The following is an 18,944-nucleotide window of genomic DNA, read 5'->3' on the forward strand; positions in this document are numbered from 1 at the left end:
CCAGGAACCTAACACCTGTTTCAGCATCCACAAGGTCAGGGTTTGCGTCATGCCTTCCACTCACTGTGTGAGGAACAAGGAAGAGAGTGGACAGTTTCACCACAGGCAGAATAATGGCAGCCAAGTGAGGAAAGTATACAAATCTGCATATTCCAGTTTCTTGAACCAGTTAATTTCATTTCTTACAATTCTTTGCATGAGTATATGAAAAGGGATGCATATAGTAATCTGAGCTGTTGATACACAAGAATCTATAAACTAGAGAAAAGCGTACTCATGCTTTAATCCTCCTAACCACATTACTGCATTACTATCCACTCTCTGATTCACCAGGGCTGAGCTCTAATATATTAGCAGAGCAGCTTTCATGGGCAAAAAGCATTGCAGCTGGATATAAGACAATGATAACAAAGTATCATTGAACTATTCAGCTTTGCATTTCTCTAAAATTATCTGCCATACTTATACACATTTCTCAAAAGGCATTTCAATAATTTCCATGGAAGCAGTTTGCTATTTACATTTGGAGGTCAACATATTATTGCCCTTTAAAGCGAGTATCTAAGAATGCACATAATTTTCTGCCTGAGCTGCTTAGCAAAACAGCAATAGAATTTGATGAATTGTGGAAGCTGGGCACTTTAGTTTTAAAGAAACAGGGACAGACATTATTAAGACTTGGCTTGAAGGCACAAGAGCTAAAGTGACCAGCTGTATAAACCAGTCAGTGACAGGATAGGAAGGGAATACTGGATAGTTCTTACCAGTGAGGAGCAAGGAGCAGCACTCAAAGTGGAGAGTCAATTCCCCCCCCCCCCCAGCTTTGTGAGCAATGTTCCATTTAAAAAACCCCTACTAAGATAATGTGTGCCTCCTTCTTGCTTCTAATTCAATTCTGAAACACATTTTAAATGGGCTCAGCAGATAAGAGATGTTGTGGAAGTTGCAATGATGTTTAAAAATAATCCTTGAATACTGGGGAGCATCAATCACAAACTGAGGGTGGTGCACTTCACATTTTGCCTGCTTCTTGTCTGAATGACAAAGCCATTAAAAAGAACTTTACTTTCTTCATAGCTATGGCCGAGAACATTCTTTGATGTTCCTGCTTTGGCAGCAGTCAAAAGAGAACTGAGCAGGAAGACATTCATCTGCCTCTTGAGCAACATTTGAAACTCCCATTGTTCTAAGAGCGTTTTGTGACGGGGAATTTCATTAAGGCGAGCAGTTTCTGAGCTCTGGGTGCAGTACTGAGCCTAAGATTTCAGATTAAAACTGCCACGGCTGGAAGAAAAGAAGGACCTTTTTCTGCCTTCCCACTTCCAGCTCCTCTCTTAAGACTGGAGAAGGGACCCTCATAAGAATATTAGGGCGGGCGGGCAGGGGAAGCATGGCTTTGAGGTTTTTTTGCAGTCTTCAGATGAGGACTAAACCATGTGAAAAATGAACATAAGATACTAGCTGCAATTCACTGATTTTCAGCTTAGTATTCTTGTTATAAAGAAAGCGTGCCAAGACACTCCATTGTGGTGCCCACAACCTAGGTTTAAGGTGCCATTAGCTCCTAGCTTTCATATCTCTGTTTCTAACACAGCTCTCGATACAGACATCTATTTTGGGGGCTTCTCCCTAAAGGGGAGCAGCTTGAATGCCTTCTTGTGCCATTTTAGCTCCAGACATTTCTAAGTTGTTACTCCAACACAAGTGTAAATATTGTGTGTGGCTACACAAGACCACAAAAAACTGCCTAATTTTATGTACAGTGGTACCTCAGGTTAAGTACTTAATTTGTTCCGGAGGTCCATACTTAACCTGAAACTGTTCTTAACCTGAAGCACCACTTTAGCTAATGGGGCCTCCTGCTGCCGCCGCGCCGCCGGAGCACGATTTCTGTTCTCACCCTGAAGCAAAGTTCTTAACCTGAAGCACTATTTCTGGGTTAGCGGAGTCTGTAACCTGAAGCGTATTTAACCTGAAGCGTATGTATGGTATGAGGTACCACTGTATTCAAATGAACATTAACTACTCTCAGGAGAATTTAAGAACAAACTTCAACATATTACAGAAAATATAGGGCAGTATTCAACATAACAGTTATGCTAGCACAATGGTTTTAAGCTACACAACTTAACTTGCCTCTCCTCTGCCCCAAATATGTGTCAACAGACACTGGCGCATTGCTCATAGAAAAAAGCTCTTTGCCTATCTTCTCTTATGCATGGCATGGAAAAAGTAGTTAGATAAAAAGCCTTTTCTTCCTCTTTCATAACAGTAGACCTCAACAAGAACCCTCCATCAGCATATGAATCAATTTGGCTAACTTGACCCAACAGCCCCCACCACCATGCAAACAAAATTCACTGCAGTCAATTGAAGGCAACCAACCAAGCCCTGCCCCCCCCCCAACTTCTCTCAACACCAATGAAAACTAATAAATGAATAGATAGAGATCCTACCTACGGTGATGATGACACCTTGCACATATACTATGTAAAAGAATGAAAGTTCTCTCCCTCTTCTCTCCCCCTACCTCTCTTCTCCCCCAACCTTATACTATATACAGCATTAAAGTCTCACATCAAATATAACTGATCCGTAGAAAGGACTTTATGATCTGAAAACAGAGATGATGTATGTACTTTTGTAACCCCAGAAAATCTTTCATAAAAACAATAAAAAACAACAGTAGAACTCCTGGACATCCAATGAAGCTGAATGTTGGAAGCATGCCTTCAGTCCTGATATCCAATGAAATGTGGGCATGTATATGGGGACATGTTTCATATAGCAGAGGCTAAGGACAAATAGGAACTGAGTAGGAAGAGCAAGCAGCCTTGTCTTGTGGATTTTTGAGAGTGGGTACACTGGCACTTGCAGACACCATGCTGGCAATCTCTGAGTTAAGAGCTAGCTCTTGGGAACAGCAAATCTGTTGAAGGTATACAATTTAACACTCATATATTGCTGTTTGTGGGCAACAACAGTACAGAATAAAAGCTGCCCCCATTCAATTAGTAGCAGTTGAAGCTGGATTTCTATAATGTTGGAGGGAAGGAGATAGGGGAGGGAAAGAGGTCTGCAGTATGCTAAATAGTTCTTGACTGTATTTTTCATTCTAGCTGTCATGCTCACAAGCATGATTATATTGAATTCTAACCACCATCCTCATTAAGGTTTGTTTGTGCAAATGTGGCACTCAGAATGAAGACCCTAGAGCACATTTTTAAAAGGACAAAACCAACGAGTAAACAAGCAGAAATTCAAGAAAGCACTAGCAACATCCCTCATTAAGCTAGCTTCAAACAAAACCTATATGAATATCACTGACTGTTTCAGTAAACTGGGCATTCATACCATTTGTTTTATTCTCATAGTAACTTTCTTTAAAATTGTGACAGCTAATGGAAACAGCAAGTATTAAATAGGAGCATTAACTAATCTCAAAGTATTGCAAAGATGCATCATCTTTCTGTCTGGAGCCCATATTACTAGTTTTAAGCCGGCTAATGAGCTGCCAACCAGGAACATGTTCCTGCCTGATTCACACAGCTACTGTTATCCTGCACTATGCTGCCAAAATTCTTCACCCATCTCAACTCACTGATTAATTCCTCCTGAAATTCTTACACTGGTTTCCTGTTCACCCTCTTCATTTCAGCTTCAAAGCCCTACCTTGCCTTCACCCTCACTTTTCTCCCCTTCTCTGCCCAATGTATCCCTGACCAAGACAGTCAGGCTTCCTGTAACATCTAATGACTTTATCCTGTCGCCCTTCCTGCCTCTTATGCTGTGAACTGCCTCCCAAATCACCTGCGTGGTCCCACTGCAGTGCCTTCAATTCCCTTCTCAAAAGCTCTTTCCCGTGAAGTTATTGGCACAATCCCCTGGAAACCATACTCTATTGTATTTAAATCTAAGTATAAGAAAGTGAAACTGATTGTTATTTCCTTCTTCAACCCTGCCTCCATTTCTCTCTCCTGTGTTGAACCAGCTGAATGTAAGCCCTCTAGGCAGGACCTGTCCTCTTGTACTCCCTAAACCATTATTCATACCAATGGGAAAACAACAAATACTACTCTTGGGGCAAATTTTCAATCTGTGCCAATATACTTTTTGAAACTGCAGTTTTAAACTTGGTCACCAGAGCATTCCTTCATAGGATAATGATTCAGTGGGCCACAACAAAAAATTGTTCACTATTTTCGCTGAAAAAGTAAATCCGGTTTTGGGCCCAGAGTGGCTACTTCAAGGGAGGCACAATGAACCTGCACCTATGAGAAGTCAATAGAGGTAATAATTGAACATATGTTTTACAGTTGTGTGCACATGCTCTTTTTCTTTTGCTCATTCACGTTTTCTCTACTCCGGCTCCAAATCTCCTTTGCCCTGTATCAATTTAGGGTCACTTCATACATTACTTTGCATTTTTGCTGTCCAAGAATATCTTATTCATGTAAGAAGTGTACTATACAAGCTCAAAGCTTGCAGGGCCATTGGAAGGCACTGCAACCAACTCAATGAGTTCCTCATTTATTCTGAGCAGGTGTGGGAGGCAGCCCAGAAGAGAGAGGTTGACAATCAATATCTTGTGGGAACTGAAGTTATTGTGCAGAACCCTGACTTTTATGTACTCATAAGGCACAAAGAGTAATCTTTGTGACAGGTATTTGGTTGGTGGCAACAAAGACTGTGGATTTTATTTATATTCCTGAAGTACCTCTCAGCATTTTGGGAAACCTTCCAGGAATGTAAATGGTAAAAACAAGGAGAGTCCTGTTTTGTCAGTACTATTATTAAGCGTAATTTGACAATATCAATAGGGCGTGTTAGCTTTCATAATAGATGCTACACATGACCTAGGATTTGATAAATACAACCTAGCTTTCCCTGTTTTGATGAATACAGCCCAGCAATAAAATAAATATGAACACTTTGAGATAAATATAGAGATATTAGAGCTGCATTAAATACTAATGAGCTGCCCAAAAGGTTTCAGAACTTTGCAAAGGCCTAATAGTAAGCCACCAAGTTGGTTTAGGAATGTCTCCTTCCTGAAATCCTGGATAGCCACTGGTAGTCAGTGTAGACGACACTGAGTTAGATGGACAAATGGTTTGGGCTCAGTATAAGGCAGCTTCCTATGTTCCTACATCTGCTCTGGGCAACATCTTGCCTAGTGAAGAGAACTCGAAAGTTTGCCACAATTACAAGAAATAAAACCTTAGTATTAAATAACTTGTATGCATGCACCTATAAAGCAGTGACCTTGGGCATTTAGTATGCTGAACACCAAGCACACAAGCAGGAAAGTTTGTTTTACATTTCAAGCTAGTGAACATTTGTTGAAAAATGCTATTGAATTTGTAATATACGGTAGCTGAATAGTATGAGCTGAAAAATGTGTGTTCTGAACCAGGTAATAACAAACTTTGGTGACACTGCCAAAAATAATTACTTTTGATGCCATGTCATCTTGTATCCAGGGTACCATAAAATTATTTAAAAGCCGTATTGGTCCACAGGAAAAATTATCCACTGTTCATCCTCATAAAGGAGTTAAAAGCGAGGAAAGAACTGAAGGAAAAATTCTTCTTTAAGCAGGAGCAATAACTACTTGTTAAAATGAAACACTGCTTGAATAAGCCTAGTCTGGCCATTGACCGGACCCAGCAGGTCTCTTGTGTTTATGCAAGATGTAAAGTGGCATATATATCCAGTTGAGGCCAAGCTGAACTTACTTTGCAAGTGGTTCTGCTTGGACAGAGATGCTGTAGCTGACCCAGTATTCCTTGCTTCACTGGATGGTGACACTGGCCAGAGCATCCATAACAAATATATTTTATTTTATGTGATCCTAGCTGTGGATCCCTTTAAGTCAAGCACTGGAGACCCTCTAGCCCATGAGCCAGCTCCAGCTCACCCAGGCCCCTCCCTGAAGTCCCACCCCTCAGCAAACGCAACAGGAGCCCAACTAAGTGACTCCTCCTTTGTCACTGCTCAGCTCTTTCCTGAACAACTGAGCACTATCTTGTTTAAAACCCTCCCACTGTTCCACTGTTCAGAAAACAGCTGTGCACCAACAAAGAGAGGAGATGCTCCAGGGGTTCTCTAAAGGATTCGTCTTTTTGCATGGAGAAAAGTGTGTACAGAGAGAAGCTGCTAGGAGCTGCTATCCAGCAAGAGCAGCTTGCAGCATTTCCTCTCTGTGCACTGAGAAACAGGAGTCGCTTTCTCTGGGCACAGGACTGGAGGGTGGAGAAATAGACAGAGCATCTGTGTTAAGGGTCCGTGTGTGTGTGTGTGTGTGTGTAAATTAAGGATGTGTGACTGTGAACTGTCATGCCCAGGGTAATTTGGGGTTGGTCCCACCCATGTCTGGAATGCAGCCCCAACAGCTTTCCACTGGGTAACGTAGCCATCAGTCCAAAAAAGGTTTCCCACCCCTGCTTTAGATACTTCCCACCAGTTCTTAATTCCTTTTACCTCAAACCGAGTCCCCGAGCTGTTCATTCCTTGTAGGATGAAAAGCTGCTAGAATACACACATATAAATCTTATCTTAAACTATAATGGTGACTTTATTAAGATATAAGGGTGTGCAGAAATGCTATGTATATGCCCATTCATGGTTTGTGCTTTGAAAATGATTTCTGTGATGTCAGAACTGTTGATGTCAGAGTGTAACTGTCACAAGTATCAGGTCTCGTGCTCCTATTCTGTTGCAGGCATATTTCAAGGTAGAGTCAAATCTCAGTTGTAATCCATTCCGGAAGCCCGTTCGGCTTCCGAAAAATGACTGAAAACCAGAGTAATTATTTCTGGGTTTTCAGTGTTTGGGAGCGGAAACGTTCCAAATTGGAGGCGTTCGGGAACCAAGGTTTGACTGTAGCTGCTGGGTAACAGGTTCTGAAAGCTGGAGGGAGACACAAGCACTTCTAATTTTTACAGACAAGGCCAGGATAAGGTAAATCCATCTTGACTGGGTCTGGGAAACAACAGATTCTGATTTCCTGGTGGTTCTGGTCCATAATGAATGGGCTTGTTAACTGTTAGTTGGAAGTTATCTTTCAGTAGGGAAAAATCAGCTGAGGTATGAGGCAAAGAACAGAGAAAGCAGAAGTGAAAGAGGACAGTTGAGACCTGACTAAGCAACTATTCATCCTCAGTGTGTTAACAGTACTTTGCTGGTGAAGATCAGAAAAAGGGTTATGCTAAGAGGCTGCCTAGAAAAAGGTTATAAAAGCGGGCTTTTCAGAAAGTGGAGTATAGATGTTCATATTACCGATGGTTTCAAATAATTACAAGACATGGGAAAGGAAGAAGATGATACAGCAAGAATGTGAACCAAACCCTGCTCTTTAAACACACATGCCCATTTCTCCTTACAGCATAAAGGTTGGTAACAATCCAACAGTTACAAGCAAAAAAGGAACAATTGCTTAAATGACTGCTTTTAGAGGGTTACCAGGAACTTCTACTGTCCCCAGAAAGGATTTCTAGAGATGTGTCATGCCAGTCTTTCCCAGGTCTTTCTCTTGCTTCAAAGAAAAGAGGTACTGTCTCTCAAACTGAGTACAGTAGTACCTTGGTTTTTGAACAGTCTAGTTCTGGAATGTTTGGCTCCCGAATGCTGCAAACCCACAAGTAACTATTTTTGGAAGCCAAACTTCCGATGGGACTTCCGCAGCTTCTGATTGGTTGCAGGAGCTTCCCGCAGCCAATCCAAAGCCGTGCTTTGGTTTCCAAACGTTTTGGAAGTCGAATGGACTTTTGGAACGGATTCCGTTCGACTTCCAAGGTACGACTGTATGACAATGCAGTAGTAGAACACAAATTGTTATTTGATACTAATCACTTTGTGCATTTGTGGAGCTGTGGTGTATATTGTACTCACAATTTTAACCCTGGCTGATGATGTCAGAGAGGAAACATACACAACTCTAAAGATGAAACTCACAATCTGTTCCTCATGGTTCTATCAGAAGGTGGGGGATGTGTAAACTTGAGGGTTACTGAGGCTCCTTTGTCATAATGCTAAACCTTTCTAAATAATTAACATCAAAAAGCAGTCATTATATTCATTTACATGTGGACCTGGTCATTTGGAAAGCATGACTTCAGGAAAGTTGTCTAAGCGAAATTATTTTCTACTCACTGCTGCTAAAGTCCATCCATTATGGGCATACTTACCATGAGGTAATGTTATGTTTGCACCATCAATGATTGCCTGTGCAAGTTCATGATCATTGTTCTCAAATGCATGTGCTGCAGCCTTCAAGGCATCCCAGATTTCCTTGCGGCCTTCAAAAGCAGGTGCTGTGTCCCAAAATTCGTCTCTTTTGCTGCGCAGTTGTCCATCTGTCATCGGATAATCACTTTTCCATTTTGGTTTTTCCTTTTTCAAGGGCTGATTACGACCTAGTGCAACTGGGGGTGGGGGAGAAGAGAAGAAATCAGGCACTGTGTTGAAACAACGTGCTCCTTTTCTCTGGCTGAGAGCTGTTCAAACTGAGTAACAACTTTTGGTTATCTCCTCCCCAGCTCAAATGCCTTTTCAACAGTACTCCATTCTGATCTTCCACAGTGTTTTTGGGTTTCTTCACTTTTTGTGACATCTGTTACAGTCTGATTAACCATTTGTAACAAAAAAAGTTTCAGAATGCTATTGCCCCAAGAGCCAACTATTAAGTAAGAGCATCTCGTCACAAAAGGCAAAAATACATTTCACTCTTCCATTTCTGAGTTACCAGATATGATCAAAATACGCTGAATTGTTCATCATTAAATGCAAGATTTTTATATAAGGAGTGGATTTCCACTGGAGCCTGTCTCCCATTGCTGTATGCTTTCGGCCTTTTAAACTGGTGATCTCTGAAACATATATGAATGTGAAGGGTAGATGCACATTCCTAAACATGTAGTGCTTCACACCAGGAATACATACAAACATTTCCTTACTGTGTTCTCATCACCAAACACATTCCCTTAACATTTTACACTTTTGCTGCATAGAACACTCATGTAGTTACTACAAGCAGGATAGTGAATAAAATGCAAAAATACTTGTCAATATTATAGTGGCCATTTCATAATTTTGAATGTTTGAGGATAAGATGGCTCTTATTCACCAGACGTTTCTGAAAGAGGAGACAAATATTTGCCTAATCTTTTGCTGATCATGTTTGTGCAAACAGAAATATACAAGTTGCCAGTAGTTCTTCAGTATTGAGCAAGTTACAAGATTTCAATGTTTAGTTGGTTTAGTTGATTATTGAAGCTAGGAAAACTAAGCAACAATTATCTGACTCTTTTTGCAACAAATGGCAAATTCTCCAAAGAATATCTAAAATAAAACTTGTACTCAAGTGAGCTGTAGGAATCTTTGAAGAATACGTCTCACAAAAAATACTTTGTGTTTCTGAGTAGCAAGAGCTAGAAACAACAGCATAAATGAGGGGAAATAAATAAAAATGGAAACTCTTCCAACACTGGTACTGTATAAACAAGTCACATTGGCTGCATTTAAGCGGCTACTGGAAATCCAATAGGATATATTCTAGAAGACGAACAGGAGTTGCACAAACGTCAGCTATCTCTTTTTGAAAATAGTAACAGACACCCCTATCTTACAGCCAGCAGATTATATAGTTTAACTTCATTCATCCAATAAGATACATTTTATGTTTACCAATTCAATATGGTATAGTGCTCAGCAGGCTGTGAATTCATTAAAATATTTAACAGAATAATGGTCTCAAAGCAAAGGAAAATTAAGGTGAACTATCTAAGGCTGAGAATGCTGCCAGAAAATGCAAGTAATGAATCATCTGAAAAGTCAGGTTGGTCCCATTCATATTTTGTGTGCCTTATATGTTTTGGTGTCGTGACTAAAGTGTTGGACGTGGGTCGGAGACCCAGGTTCAAATCCTTGCTCTGTCATAAAACACTTATTGTCTGACCTAGGGCCAATTACTGTATCTCAAAATAAGCTACAACCGATTATGATGTTTAAAAGCGGGTTTAGTTGTGTATGCTGGTAGGACTGTAGGGTAATAATAGTCTTTTCTTTAGATACTTGACCATGCAAATCTGCTGCTTCTTTATGTTTTATGCAACTAGAACAAGTTGCCTTTTGTGCTGACCATCTATAAAATCCAGAACAGTAGATGTAACTGTTCACAAAACAACCAGCTTGTTGGAAGGCCTCAAATATACAAGAACTGTAGTCACACACTGAATTTAGAGGAAATTTATAGGTTGAGTGCAAATCTGGCAGACTCCAAACTATTATGGACAAGTGTATGAAAGCTTTTCAAACTCCCTCCCTGCATCACATCCCCACCTTCATACACTTTAAAGAACAATTAAATGGAACATTTTGAATCCCACTAGAATGTCATCGGATTCTAAACAGCAACTTCAGTAAACATTTGGGTTTAGTAACAGCTAGCCTCATCTTTGAACACAAACACAATGAATGTAAACGTATACCAAATGATTTGATTTATTTATTTTTTGCTTCCCCCAAACATTAATTATAGAAATGGCTTACAGGCAATTCCAACATTCTTGCTGTTTCTCAACACCTTTTTTCTTCGCCCCAGGTATCTATCCTGCTGAGAAGCTTACCCTGCATGCTGTCAGGATACTAATTTTTGTCATAGGTCCTCTTCTATTTACAGCTTGATTATGCTCTCTTCCTTCATTATAGTGAATGAGAGAATATATTGTTTTGGACTGTGTTAAGTGTAAGGTAGAACATCAAAAGTACAATCTCTGCAACAAACGTGTGTAATAGACAAATGACTAAGGATTAGATTGCTTAGAGTTCAGGTCATCTAACACAACAGCTGAAGCACTTTAAGAATAAAGGGGATTTTGCCTGTTCACCATGAGTCACAACAAATCTCCAATTCCTTTCATATACAGTGGTACCTTGGGTTAAGTACTTAATTTGTTCTGGAGGTCTGTTCTTAACCTGAAACTGTTCTGAACCTGAAGCACTACTTTAGCTAATGGGGCCTCCCGCTGCCACGGCGGCACGATTTCTGTTCTTATCCTGAAGCAAAGTTCTTAACCCGAGGTACTATTTCTGGGTTAGTGGAGTCTGTAACCTGAAGCGTATGTAACCCGAGGTACCACTGTAGTCTAAAATGGGAATTCTGCTGGTGTACACTAGAAGTGGTATTGGGATTGGGATTGAGAGCACATTTTATTATCGTATAAATAAGAGTAACTGAAGGAAGCCCTGTTTAGGGAAGTTTTTAATGTTTGAAGTTTTATTCTGTTTTTAATGTTCTGTTGAAAGCTGCCCAGAGTGGCGGGGGAAACCCAGCCAAATAGGCGGGGTAGAAATAATAAATTATTATCATTATCATTAGATTACTAGTTTGGAAGATATGAGATGCAACCGTTCTATCCAGGTTTATTGGGCAAACACACAATGCTGGCAGGAAGCCTGGTGAAAATCCATTGTAAGTCTACCACCATTAAGCCTAAATTGGAGCTGAATTGAGTGCCCAGCAGCCACAACTGAGACACAAATCTTCTCAGCTAGTAGAATCACATAATGATCTCTCAATCCTTGACTCTTAAGTATTATTCCTTTCTCTAGAAGGGATGATCTACAAGCTACTTCCCAGCTCAGCTAAGATCTACTGGTTTTAGTTAACAGCACATTAACAGTTTGTCCCACTGTGACATTTATTGGTAGGATCACATTAGCCAATTAACTAAATGCCATTAATAGCTCTCTTCAGCTATTTGAGCTCATCACTTAATTAGAAGATTGGCATAAGCTTGAAGCGGAAATGTTAGCTGACAAACTCACTAGCAATGATTAAGTTTATAGCTGCTCCTATCAGCGAAGCACTATCACTGTTTTGCCTTATTTCAAGAGCTACTACTTCCACAGGATTTTATTTCATGTTCAGTTAAACTGCCAACAGAATACTTCACATAACTTTCAACTCACTCCATTTTTAAAAATTCTAGTGACGTACAACATAGTGTTTCAATTTTGGTTAGAATCATGTCACTGTAATTTCTTAAAACACCTCTGTCACTGGAAGATCAGTACAGGAACTCTGCATGCCTGCAACCATGCTGGCCACCTGCAGCTGCAAAAAGACTGCATACTGAATGTATAATGAGGGGATAACATTCTCTGGGCTCCTCAAATGTCAGGCTGCTTCTCTCACACTCAACTACAAACAGCTGGAGGTTCAATTCTCAAATCATTCCCATCCCACCCCCATTCACCTTGGCACGGTAATTTGAAAGGCAAAATTTGCCATTCTTAGGTCAATGGGCTCCAGTAAAAGACTTGCTGTAGCACAGAATTATCACTAAAACAAGGGCAGCTGAAGACCTACCATAAAGGAGAAGTATCCACTCCTGCAGGGCAAAATTTCACGAACATCAGTCACTTGGGCAGATCCACACCATACATTTAAAGTGCATTCAACACACAGTTAAAGTACATCAATTCCCAGTACCTGGGAGAATGCCGCTCAATGAAGATCTTAAGGCCCAGGCTAGTATATATGGGAGGAGAATACGCTTCAGGTATCCTGTTCCAAAGCCATTTAGCGCTTTAAAAGATAACTATTAGCACCCTGTATTGGGCTCAGAACCAAACTGAAAGCTGTGACCATCAAACTGTGCATTATTTCCTTTACATTCTCTCATTTTTTTACTACAAACTTTACTGAAAACCTTTAAAACAATTTGCAAGGATAAAGTGTCTTCCAGGACAAACACATATCCACATCCACATGGAAAAACAGACTTGGAAAATACCTTAATGCTCGAGATCAGTGGTTCCTAATTGGTGATCCATGAACTCCAGGGGGTCTGTGTGACCCACTCAGGGGGTCCGTGGCACCATTCACATAACAAAAACTACACTAGAACTCTTGTAGACGGCTTCATTCCAATTATTATTACAATGGACAGAAAAGTCTGAAAAGTGGGTTGCAGAAACTGGAAAAAAATAGCTGAGGGCAAAAATAATGATCACAGGTAACATTTTGTGAGACAGGACACTTCTTTTGCATTAAAAATTTTTTCCTCCTCAACATGTCATGGGATTTTGCATACAATTGACTACCCAGATTATGTGAGATATGGTATTTTGATATGAAATATATCCTTTAAAGACCATATTCTGCACTGCTATGATAAAAAAAATTCTGTAACATGTTTTGATAATCCATCTGCCATATGAACCAGTGGAAAACACCCAACACTTCAATAGGTAGGTGCAACAATTTTTTTGTAGCTGAACCTAAAATATATATTAAAAAATCACTGTACAGTTGTACAGTCTTGAACAAGAGGAAAAGTGTTATTATTAGGTACAGAATGAGCATCAGTTTAGACAGTCAAGCCAAGATTTATCTTCCCAGACTTGGCAGATATGATAACCTCACTGGCAGGCTAGCAGAAGGGGATAAATTTCAAAGAGGGTATGCTTAGGTTTTCAGCATACACAATTTACTCTCTGAGCCTTGTTTTTCTGAAGGGATTGCAGAGTTTAATAAGGTTTAAACAATAAAAAGCAGTAGTTATTATAATTAGTGCCAGAAACTTTAATTAATCCATCTCAGAAGGCCATACCACTTTACACTCACATTTGTGCATCATTACTGCCTCGTAATGTGATGACAAGAACTACTGGTACATTAAGGAAATGAGAGAAATCGGGATAAAACTTTCTTAGCAGGGAAATGTTGGGGCATGGTTTAATTACTTGCTGTTGCTCAAGTCAGGTTAATTTGACTGCTTTGAAAGAGGGGTAAGAAAAAAATTAGTTTTTTTCATTAATTAAATGCTTTCAAAGAACAATCAAATAAAATTTGTTTGGTCAAATTTTAATGGCTGGTTGTAGTTTGGGTTTTTTGTATTTGATCTTTATTAATGGCTGGTTTTAAGCACGGGAAGGTCAATTTTAATTTCTACATTTTACATATGATCTGAATGTTATATTTTTCTTAAACTAGAACAAAGTGCTAAATGCTGATGCCCATCAAGGAATATGACAGAGGTCACTCATTATGTCACCATTAAATCTTAAGCACCTCTCAAGATCTGAGATACAGAAACAATGGTACCAAGCACACAGTACCCCCTTTTAACTGGAGGATAAGTACAGGAACAGCCTGTGCTTGATTCTGAACATTAATCAATTTTTTACATAAACAGCAGAAAAAATAACTTGCATAAATACATGAATATCATTTACCATGTTGCCTAGTCATTTTGCTGAAAGAGACAGCTTTGAAATTTGAGTCCTAGACCTCTTCAGCACTGAAGGAGACTGCTGATATTACTACTTCTTAAAAATCATATTTTGCTTTATTGAGCAGTTTACAACATTGGTGGTTTATATAATGAAAGGGAAGTAAAATCAAGTTTTTTGAAAATGCACTTCAGAAGGACCATGGAATGCTCTTATGTGTGCCTTCAAGAGCTCTAGTGTTACTTTTTAAAGCCTCACCACATGATTTCTGCCACTTCAGAGAGTACTACAAAAGAACTGCATGCAAGTTGGATAATATATTTTCCCTATTAAAAAAAGGTATGGCCCAAATAACTGGGAAATATTGGATTATTCTGTGACAGGGAAATACAGATTATTCTGTCACCACAGAAGCTATCATCGGAGAATGCACTGACAGTATGATGAGGTGTTTTTTGTTTTTGTTTTAAAAAGTCCACAGAATTTAGTGGCATCTATTTAATCCTCTAAGCAGCCTAATAAAAAAACACACAATTATTCTAGGACTCTAGTCAAAAGATTAGGGGGGGAAATCCAACAATATCATGTGTAAGCTCAGATTTGACTGCTGCCAATATTAAGCATTAATTACTCTGCCCAGTCAAAGCAGTACTTAGCAATCGGTTAGTGATGAAATCATTTGAATGGGGAGAATGGACACACTCCTTTAATCAAAGTAGTAAATGTTTTAAAGTTAGTAAAATATTAACAAACCAGAATTTTGAATGCCTCATCTTTTCTGCAAATAGAACTACAGCTGATAAGGTATCTCACAGAAAATCTAAACAAATGTAAATTAAATTTACAAAACTTTCTTTAGGAAAGTAACTTTATCAATTTCAGTAGACTGGGATGATATTTAAAAATATCTAACAATATCACAAACACTTCAATTTTCAGTGGAGATGGGAAACAACCTCAGCTCCTTTTACAAGGCAGTCAGTTTGATTAATGAGAACTTTACATTGCCAAATTTCAAGACCCCATCACTGACACAAATAAATGCCAACAGGTTACTCAATAGATGCTGGCAGTGGCAATTAAATGTAACAACAACACATCTTTGCATCAATGTTACTCTGTTAAACCCTTGATGGAAAAAGAATACATAGGAAGACGGCCAAAGAAATTCATGGTATGTAAGAGACATCTGGAATGGCAGAAGTTGATCCAAACAATTCAAGCTTCCAACTGAATTTGCATTGCAAGAAAAAAAAATCTCTGTAGTTGCATAGTTTGTAAAAGCTAGTCAAAAGCTTTATAAGGTATAAAATGATATCCTATCATTGTGCATTCAATGCAGTAAACTAAAGCAGGGAACTGATAAATCCCTGAACTAAATCTGACTGAGGGGTACCATTCTGGCTCCCAAGTTGTCAACCCCTGACTTCCACGCTCAGCACTACTGAGGGGGAGCATATGCTTATTTGCACACTCATCTCCCTGCTTCTCACACGACTTTCTAGTCACGGCTGGCCCTGACATGAGACAGGCACTTCAGGTGGCAAATTCTGAGGGTGTGTGTGGAGTGTATGTGTGACCTGTCCTGCAACGCCTAAGATAGCATCCTTCACTGCACCTGAAGACAATCTGCTATCTCATAGCTGAGATTCAACTGCTGGTCTGGGGAGCTTTGGTACATGGGATGTTATTTTTACCGTAAGCAATGAAGTGTCTTGGGCCAGCCCTATTTCAGCTAAGGGGGAGGGAGGTTGAAGAAGGGGAGTACAGTGGTACCTTGGGTTACATACGCTTCAGGTTACATACGCTTCAGGTTACAGACTCCGCTAACCCAGAAATAGTGCTTCAGGTGAAGAACTTTGCTTCAGGATGAGAACAGAAATCGTGCTCCGGCAGCGTGGAAATAGCAGGAGGCCCCATTAGCTAAAGTGGTGCTTCAGGTTAAAAACAGTTTCAGGTTAAGAATGGACCTCCGGAACGAATTAAGTACTTAACATGAGGTACCACTGTAATGGCTTAACATGCGTGCCACTTCTCTGACAACACCCTTCCTTCTCGGTCAGAGTGGCTCGCCAGCAAGACTACTTGCTAACTTTTAAAATAACATCTGTGGTGTGAATGTCTACACAAATGTTTGCCACATGTGCGGAACTTCTCTGCATATACAGTGCTGCTGTTACTGCAGTTGTAGTGAATTTTCGTTCAGTTATTACACCTTACATAAAGTTCAGCAGTGTCACTGTGCAGTAAAAGAGCATCTGTGCAGCCTTCCTTCCTTGGGCTATGTCTTCGGAAATAACTGGTGCAAATTTGTGCTTCATTCTCGGTTATCCCTATCCTGAAGGCTCTACTTCCATATTTTGTTGCTAAGTAACAAGCATATTATTAAGGAGAAACTTTAGCCCTATTCAGCATGATAATGCAAGTACTAAATATGCTCTGTAAGCAGGTTACATGCATACTGGCCCCCACCCACACTGTCCCCTACATGCCAGGCATAGTCAAAAGCCTCTGAGCAATACTGCAAGGTTCCTAGTATTGTAGAGACTTTTAACTGCATTCCGCTGAATATGGTTAGAAGCCCACTTCAGTTTTTTGTGCTGAACACATGACAGTCAGAAGTGGTGTTGGGGTATCTAGTAACCACAACATGTTGGGATTGGTGAATACACACTTAGCTCCCTATACAAATTTAGCCCTCATGTGATCAAGCAGAACAGAGTTACGATAGTAGAAACAGTACTGCCATGGAGCTTGTCACTTGAAATAGCAAACTAGGATACTTACGAATTGATCAACTTGTGGAAAAAAAGTGTTTTAGCTTTGTTAAATGTTTAACTGCTGATTTAATTAATTTCACTTTTTTAAAAAAGTTTGCATTTACTGACCATTTGAATGTGTATCTTACATTCTTTGTAAACCACTTGGAGGTTCTAATTACAGATAAGCGGTATATGAATTTTATGAAATAAAAATAAAACAGTAGAAGGTTTTCTTTGTTGTGGGAGTTGTGGGAGTTCAACAGCAATCATTCTGAATTAGGCTGAAATTCTAAATATTCTACTGAAATGTGTTTTGCTTTAGTCTATGACCATGGACATAGTCACAATATGTCTTGCTGAGATGCATCGTAGGTACAGATCTAGGCATCCCATAAACAGCCTCAGAATACTTTGTTTACAGAAAATCAGAATGCACATATTTTCATAACATTGAACCTCTTCTCACATCCACATATAGTACAAGTCCAAACATATTTTATTCACCCAAAGCCTTGCCTTAGACTTCAGTAAAATTAGGCCTTCCCTCCCATTTGTGCCTCATTAGAAGAGATCATGTTTCTTATGCCACTGCTCCAGGAAAGGAGCCAAGCATCCTCACACAAATCTTGATGTATGCAGTAGGGAATGTATAATTGCCTTCTACATACTGGGGTTAGAAAATTTAAAATTACTGAGTACTGTAAAAATATTTGGAACTTAATCCTTTATTTCACTTGATCAATATACCAGGACCAAAGGTCTTTAGGCTTCTTATTGTTCTTCTTAAAAAATAGATACTATCATACTAACTCTTAAGACAGTGAAACATTTCCATTTTTCATGGATGCCCTTTCAACAGCTCTGGGCAGGAATTACTTTAGCCTGCAGTTATTGGGAGGAAGGAAAGCTGACCTCAAGAGTATTAAAGTGGATCTTGCAGCTCCCCAAGCTCTGACCAATTCCATGCAGAGAGAATATAATCACTGTCTTGCTTCAGAGCAGAAGGTTGGACTGGATTGATAAGATCTCTTCCAACCCCAAATCGTATGATTTCTAAAATATTCATTAACAAAGAGAGACAATTAAGTTAACCACGGTAACTGTTAATCAATCTTTGTTAATCAATCATATAGCTCACTTTAAAAAAAGATATAAACCCACTATCTATTAATTAAAACACTTCAGCAATAACCTCATGTGTTCAAAGAGAAGAGCGCATCAAAATTAGACACATAGCTGGAGTTACATGAAGTTCAGCTTTAGTGTTTCCACACACTGCCACATTTTGGTATACCTTTCCTGCTCCTTCAACAATGCATTAGTGATTCTACTGCTAGGGCGGCTGTCTGCGTTCACTCTGTAGCTTGAAGGTGCTTTGTTGTCAGAGGGAGACAGACTTGCTTCCAGATACAGTCATACCTCTAGTTGTGTTAGGTTCAGGTTGCGGATTTTCGGGTTACGAATGCGGCACGAGCAGAAGCGCCCTGCACACTTTGCGCAAAAGCACTCTATTGCATCATGCAGAAGTGGCGCTTTACTTATGGACTTTTCGGGGTGCGAACAGCACCCCGGAATGGATCGCGTCCATAAGCAGAGGTACCACTGTACTATACCTGAGTTGATTGCATTACACATCAAATACATTTGATGGTGCTGCAAAGTTTCCCTACTTCTATTGGACTTTTTACAGTCTAGAAAATTTTCCATTTAGAGCACACTGGGGGCAACTGACCAACATAGTAAAGGTTTAATATTTGGAATGTACTGAACAATGAAGTAGAAGAATTACAGTCAATTTTAAATTCAGGTATGTAGTCATGTTGGTCTGATGTAGTCAAAATAAATAAAAAAATAAGAAAATTGTCCAGTAGCACCTTAGAGACCAACTGAGTTTGTTCTGGGTATACAGAAATAAAGCCAAGGTGCAGAAATCATGTGTGA

At 39.6% G+C, this 18,944-nt stretch overlaps 1 protein-coding gene across 3 annotated transcripts in view; it reads right to left on the reverse strand.

Annotated features, from left to right (window-relative positions):
* Positions 1 to 18,944, reverse strand: part of UBTD2 (ubiquitin domain containing 2) — a 40,469-nt gene that overhangs the window by 8,977 nt on the left and 12,548 nt on the right. For all 3 annotated transcript variants that reach the window (XM_083430979.1, XM_083430977.1, XM_083430978.1), the window contains exon 2: positions 8,190 to 8,426. In XM_083430979.1, coding sequence (XP_083287105.1) covers positions 8,190 to 8,426 — 237 coding nt within the window. The remainder of the gene's footprint in view (positions 1 to 8,189; positions 8,427 to 18,944) is intronic.

Source organism: Podarcis tiliguerta (assembly GCF_965153285.1).
Source record: "Podarcis tiliguerta genome assembly, chromosome: 2".
Lineage (NCBI taxonomy): Eukaryota > Metazoa > Chordata > Lepidosauria > Squamata > Lacertidae > Podarcis > Podarcis tiliguerta.